This window comes from Cyprinodon variegatus, unplaced genomic scaffold (assembly GCF_000732505.1).
Source record: "Cyprinodon variegatus isolate N-32 unplaced genomic scaffold, C_variegatus-1.0 Scaffold11, whole genome shotgun sequence".
NCBI classification, from domain to species: domain Eukaryota; kingdom Metazoa; phylum Chordata; class Actinopteri; order Cyprinodontiformes; family Cyprinodontidae; genus Cyprinodon; species Cyprinodon variegatus.
This window is the reverse complement of record NW_015150464.1, coordinates 2,315,128-2,322,057: the sequence shown is the minus strand read 5'-3', so window position 1 is coordinate 2,322,057 and position 6,930 is coordinate 2,315,128. Positions and strand designations below refer to the sequence as shown.

Below are 6,930 nucleotides of genomic sequence, written 5' to 3'. Positions count from 1 at the left end.
GACCGCAATTTTTATAAGAAATTCAAAATTATCTCATCCTAAAGGAGGATAAGTTACTATTGAGCAATAAACCAGTCATTTTCCTCATGAAACTTCTGAAAAAGTCTTTTAGGAGTGGCTTAACACAAGAAGCATTGCCCACGTCCTTAGACTTAGACAACTTCTATTGTGTTTTTTATGCAGAGTGTATAAAAAAATGAAATTTTATTTAGTGCAGCTTTCCAGACAGTAAATGAACATTTCCATGCCATCAACTGCAGCAGTGATCAAATGTAAACGGTGTGGGGGGAAAATAAAAACACGCCATCCAAGATGGTTGTGCCTGAAGGCAGCGGCTTGCTACAGCTCCAGACGAAAACACAAACTGCGCCGATTAGGATGCGACAAAGTAGGCATCGATGCTGCATTTACGACCAGCGTCTACTGGAGCTTCGGTCACAACATGTCGTTTCTGGACCTGGATAGCTCTATATTTTATTTTTATTGAAGCTCTGACTCCAGAAAGCGTTTCTAATGTTAGTGTACTTTTTCCTTCCACTAAACTTCCCACTCTCATTGTGTCAGTGTAACTCTTAGGCAGCTATCAAATCAGCATTGCTCCTTATTACTGCCTTATAATCTCTGTATTATAAATCATTTTAAACACTGACTGACTGATATTGAATGTTGTAGATTAGCTGTCAATATAATAACCACAAATACAATAAATTAGTGATGTCATGAGATGACGCTTCATTGGAGGGGGCGTTTCCCCGAGGCTTATCGAGGCTTGCTTCATTTGGGGGAGGAGCCAAAATAGATGACGTCCGAAGCCTCGCTACCCACCATACCACGTGACGAAGATGTGGGAGTTTGTAGGAGAGTTGGATACAGTTTGGACATATTCTAAGAATAGACTGCTGTTTTTTTCCAACCAATTTAGTTGGTTAAAACTAGTTTGGTTAGATTTAATGATCAAAATCTGAGCAAACCGCTGATCATAGATGTAATGGATTCTTAGTAGTATTGCTTTCTATAAGTAGTAGCATCAGCTGTAAGAGATGGAATTTCAATTCGTTGGTTGTTAGTTCCCCCCTCAGACTTTTAAAAGTTTTAATAAAACACATCTAGTATTTTGGCTAATGTGACTAATTTGCATTTGTTACCCTAGTATAAATATAGATTGATAAAAACACAAAAAATAGATTGGTGGTTTTAACCAAAAGATTGGTTGAACACATAACTTCCAACTGGAGTAAAACCACAAACTGTGGAAAAACTGTTAAGTTTAAATAAAAATGACTAACACCTTTCATTGTCTCATCATTGCCCAAATGGCACAAAAACTATTAACTTAAAATTATTGTTCTCTTCTAAGTAATTTTTTACACAAAAAAACTTACTAAAGATTTTATTATACAAACCAAACATTAACAATTTCAAATGAACTTATATGGGGTGAAAAAACAAACAAAAATATGGAAGAGGATTAGGGCCCCTGAAAAAAAAAAAAAAAAGTAAAGTGATTTTTAAATTTTATTTCAGTTTAACATGGGAAAAAAGTCAGAATTCTGACTTTATTCTCAGAATTCTGACTTTAATCTCAGAATTCTGAGATTAAAGTCAGAATTCTGACTTTTTTCTCAGAATTCTGACTTTTTTTCTCAGAATTCTGAGAAAAAAGTCAGAATTCTGAGATTAAAGTCAGAATTCTGAGAAAAAAGTCAGAATTCTGAGAAAAAAGTCAGAATTCTGAGATTAAAGTCAGAATTCTGAGATTAAAGTCAGAATTCTGAGAAAAAAGTCAGAATTCTGACTTTAATCTCAGAATTCTGACTTTTTTCCCATGTTAAACTGAAATAAAATTTAAAAATCAGTTTACTTTTTTTTTTTTTCCCAGTGGCCCTAATCCTCTTCCGTACAAAAAAGACGATATTCCAAAAAATATTATATTACTAACTGTAGTTCTGCTTTTCCACCAGTAGGTGGTGACATATTCTCACATAAGGCTTAATGAACTGTGGGGATCGTTCAATCCCTCATAAGGCTTAATCAGAATCAGAAATCTCACCATCACTATCATAAATAAATGCTTATAAACTATAATTTTGTTTGGGATGGACTATCTGAACTGTTTGGTAATACCAATGTTTGGGAATAACCTAAAGAAAAAAGTCCCAGCATCTGTTTTTATGCTGACTGAAGGGACAACAACTAAAACAACCAAAGCCATCACCTACCAAGGCGTCCAAACGGCAGTCTGTTGCGTTCACCGAGCATCAGGTTGAATCTGGGATTGTCTCTTTTAAGCCTCTTCCAGTGTCCGGTGGAGAGGAGGATTTTAGACACTTCTGCATAAATAGTGCTGTTATCATCGCGGCTAACAAAGGTGTACATTGGAGAAGTCATCTTTCCACGCTGAGAGCAAATACACGTCTGGTAAATACTAATTCTGGTTCAGTGTGTTAGCCGTGGGAGTTATCACCTCTGGCATGATGATGATGATTCGGTCATATTTCTACCGGACTTAAACTGCTCCACAGTGAGCCAAACCCAGCAGCTAGAAGCTAACACATGTCAGTGTTGTTAAAGTAAAATAATATCGACAGTTTCTGCATGCTGCTGAGCTAATAAGGTTGTTCAACTGATTCCAGATAAGGGTGTGACTGACTGCTGCTCCGGTTCCTGGGGCTGGTCCCGTCCGGATTCAGTCACATCCCGTCAACACTTTAGCTAGCAGCTAAACAAACTGCTATTTCCTACGCTATCAGTGGCTCTGTAAACGCTTCCGCTGCTCCCAGAAACCACAAGCGGAGACACAAACCACTGAAAATACAAACTTCAGGCTTCCGAATCACTAATACTCAGCATTTCCCTATCTGCGGCGTGGGCTTTATCCTCTGAAATCTCAGGCATCCGCTGTCGTCCGCTATAGCCAGTATAAACACAGCCGTCTGGCAATCTGGGTAATGTAGTTTTACTCTTCTGTAACACCGAGAGTAGCTTATATCAAGATATTATTTTATATCACAAATGACAATGTGGATGAGTTAAAAAAAAAAAAAAAAGATGGAAGGAGAAAAAAAAGTCTGTGTATTCTGTCAAATTAAAGGCGGTGTTCAACTTTTTCACAAAAGAAAATACCACATTTCCCAAAATGCAATGCGCCATGGCGTTCATCGAACCTTCTTTCCAGCAAGGAAATCAAACGTTATGGCGTCCCCCATCTTGTGAGTGGAACATTTGGAACTGGCTTTTCGCAACAAATCAAACAAGATTTAAATTCAGTTGCTTCAACATTGTCGGTTTCTTTCTAAAATATTATTCGTGACAAGACTTAGATTCTTATGATATTAATAGGCTATATTAAAAAAAAAAAAAAACAACAACAACAAAAAACAGCATATTCAGAATAAGAAGTAAAAAGTGGGAAAATGTCCTAGAAATGCAGCTAAATCGATTTATTTGAATTTTGAAAGTATAATAAATGCTTTGAATATGTTATTCTAGTCATATTTTTTTTAAATGTATGTTATTTTGCGAGGAATTTTTTTTTTTTTAAATTGTTAGGCTTATTTTTATAGATGATGTGTGAGTCTGTTAAACCCCAAAAATAAGTGCCTGTTACGAGTCACCGCTAATGTTTTCCTTAGTAGTTTATCTAACTGGGACACTCATTATGTACATATTAGAGATCTGGAAATTAAATGGGGGGCAAATGTAAAACTCCCTAAAATTGTTTTTTACTATAGCTTTATAACAAATAACTACTAACATTTATAGTAATAGTGTTTTATGTTGTTTAAACGGGAAAAATGTGAGTGTACTGACATGAAAAATATACAAAAAGGTTTTAACGTTATAAGGCGTTACAGCGAAATAGTTCTATAGGTATTTCTGCCACACGCAATATGGCGTCGAATTGTCTATGGCTATTACGTTATAGACCACAAGATGGCGATGTAAGCCTTTCTGCAAACTGGAAGATATCCTCCAAATCATGAAAAAATAGAATATGTTCTCTCTTTAAAAGAACTTTCAATGAATTTTGAGGAATTTAGATTTATCTGAACGAAAAATTAACCACTATATGTGAACTGTAACAATGTTTGGATCCCATTTCTCTTTTGATAAACATTTGAAACCAATTAATCCGTATATTGTTTCAAAAATTGCCCTAATACATCTAATTAATACTGTTAATAGTACATTGTATTGCATTATATATATTGTATGAAACTGTGTTAAATCAAACTGGTCCTATAGTACCTCTATTACAGATGGAGTAATGTAACGAAAGTAATTTCTCCCTGGGATTATTAAAGTATTTCTGATTCTGATTCCTGGTTGATGGGACAGGTGTTGTGAATGAAACGGTGCCCAGCTTAAAAGAGCTCCTGTGTGTCGCTGAATGTGTGCATTGATGACTGAAATACATCTTCTGCCTCCATTTATCTGTTTACTACAGTGAGTAAAAATTCATGTTAATGTGGATTTAAAGACATTTCAGTTAGTGGGGGAAAAAAACATTGCAGGGGGGAATGTAAAAAAAAGTTTTATCAAGCAAAACTTTCGCGACCCCCATGCAGTACCGCCAAGGACCCCCTAGGGGTCGCAGACCCCCCTTGAAGACCTCCGCTTTAGATCGAGTTGGACCGACCTTAGAAAGAACTAAAGAGATAAGTATAATGCAGTTGTTTTTCATTATCTTAGATAAATCAGTGTAATTGGGAGGATTTAAATCTTATTTTGGTTTTATTGGTTTATGTTTAGTTGATTTTGTTTTGTTCAGTACAAGCAGGATTCACAGTCCAAACCAACTGGTGGCGGTAATGCGCCATTTCGTTGCGTGCCAACCACGAAAAAAAAAAAAAAAAAAAAAAAAAAAAAAGCCCAATAAAGAAGAAGAAGAAGAAAGTTGGACCGAAACAGGAAGTGATCTTGCGGAAGTAGAAATCAAGTGGCGGGATTTTACAGGAGTCCCAATGGCGTTTTAAAGCGAATCAGTGATCATAGCAGTAAAAGTGATAAAGTGTTTCAGTAGCGTCTTCAGACACAGCAGTGAAAGCAGTGCTAACTGTAAGTGATGGCCGCCATTCTCTCATTTGTTCCTCGGCTATGACGTAGAGCTGTTTTCTGGAAACGGTCAAAGTTTGGAGGACAAGCGATGACGTAATACAGCATGTAAATATTTCGACACAGATTTACAACAATTTTTTGCGCATTTTATTTAGATTTTGTGAGATAGGCTAACAGAAAGTAGTGTAAACTATTTGAAACATAACGTAGATTCAAGCCTGTGCGTAATTAAAATATAATTGTTGTAATTGTTTTAGTTACTGATTAACTCTTAATACATTCCAAGTTCCCAGTGCTGTTTGAGTAATTACTATAAAAAAAAGTTTCCAGTACAGAGAATTTCCTTAAATCCACAGATGAATTTCCTGAAGAAAGTTTGAAGAAGTTTGCTGGAAATGATAAAAATTCCCCAGAAATCCTTCCTGTGAAAGTTTCCCTGTTAAACTGCTCACAGAAAACCTTTTTCACTTTCTGCTTGCATCACTACTTTAAAGCTCCACTTACAGGAGTGCATAGATAATAGTTATCCTATTGACAGAGACTCCCACCTGAGCTGCTGAGTTCTGCAGCTCCTCCAGTGTAACTATTGGCATCTGTTTCAAATTGGATTAATGCACTTTTTTTTGAATGGTCAAACTTCTGCTGTTTTATTTTCTTAAAATTTCTTAACAGAAATGCTGGAATTTTTTCCTTTAACTTTTCCGAAAAAAGTAGGAAAAACTGATAGAAACTATTCCTGTTTTCTGCTTTAGGTCGGATTGGTCTATTTTGTTTAACAATAATTTTTTTAAATAATTAACATTTTCCTTCTACACTCAAAATAATTTTCACCCAAATTTTAAGTTTAAGGTAATTTTATTAACTAACAAATTCTTATTCATTTTTCTCTATCCACAGACCTATTAGATAAACCGTATGTGATGCATAGTCATAAATCTAATATAGCTTACTTATTTAACCCTTTATAGGGTAAGTTACTGTAAGGTCTAGGAGCACAAGATCTATATCCAGCCATTCAGCAAAGATCCTGCTACATGGCTGTACATCTATTTTTGGCAGTTGACCAATTAGATGAGCCCTTGAATGATATATTTACTGTAAATTAAGTAAAAAAAAAAAACGTAATAAGCTATTAAGTAAAAACTGCCTGTATCAGCATTAATTTTCTAAAGTTATGTTTAAACAAAAAAAGGCGATTCTTACAATCTATGAGTGTTTTTCATGAATTTCTTATAGAATAACTTTTATTTTAGTTAACATGTTAGGGCAAGTGACTGTTTCTGTAATTACATTGACCTTGATTTTTGCTATCAAAATATAAATATTTTTAAATAAACTAATAAGGTCTTTTTCCTGTCCTCCACTAACACCCTTAGCTTAAAATTTGGATTTTCAAACAATTTCATTTAGTGTTCTATAATACATAATTGACAGGTTTATGTATTTAGGATTAATGAAGTAATCTTACTCAAATTTAGTAATGAGTGTATTATTTTAATTGCATGAACTTTATGTATTTGAATACACTAATTTGTATTATGGGTAAGTATATTCTATTAATACTAAAGACATAAACCTGGTGACTTTTTCAAATAAATATGCTTTATTATACAAATAATAAGATTTGTACGGAAGAGGATTAGGGCCACTGAAAGGAAAAAAAAGTTGACTGATTTTTAAATTTTATTTCAATTTAGTATGGGGGAAAAAGTCAGAATTCTGACTTTAATCTCAGAATAAAAAAAGTCGGAATTCTGAGATTAAAGTCAGAATTCTGACTTTTTTTATTCTGAGATTAAAGTCAGAATTCTGACTTTTTTTATTCTGAGATTAAAGTCAGAATTCTGACTTTAATCTCAGAATAAAAAAAGT

General features: G+C 34.5%; 2 protein-coding genes across 3 annotated transcripts in view; one reads left to right on the top strand and one right to left on the bottom strand.

Moving 5' to 3' along the window:
• ttl (tubulin tyrosine ligase) overlaps positions 1 to 2,905 on the bottom strand; it is a 7,025-nt gene extending 4,120 nt beyond the window's left edge. Inside the window, exon 1 of the mRNA XM_015380115.1 lies at positions 2,220 to 2,905. Within this exon, the coding sequence (XP_015235601.1) occupies positions 2,220 to 2,388 (169 nt within the window). The 5' untranslated portion in view covers positions 2,389 to 2,905. The remainder of the gene's footprint in view (positions 1 to 2,219) is intronic.
• A 2,036-nt stretch (positions 2,906 to 4,941) lies between these two features.
• fignl1 (fidgetin-like 1) overlaps positions 4,942 to 6,930 on the top strand; it is a 5,856-nt gene continuing 3,867 nt past the window's right edge. The window contains exon 1 of one of the 2 annotated variants that reach the window (XM_015380128.1): positions 4,942 to 5,058. The gene's annotated coding sequence lies outside the window, so the exon portion shown is untranslated. Of the gene's footprint in view, positions 5,164 to 6,930 lie in introns of both variants that reach the window. The other variant, XM_015380135.1, reaches the window with a different exon arrangement.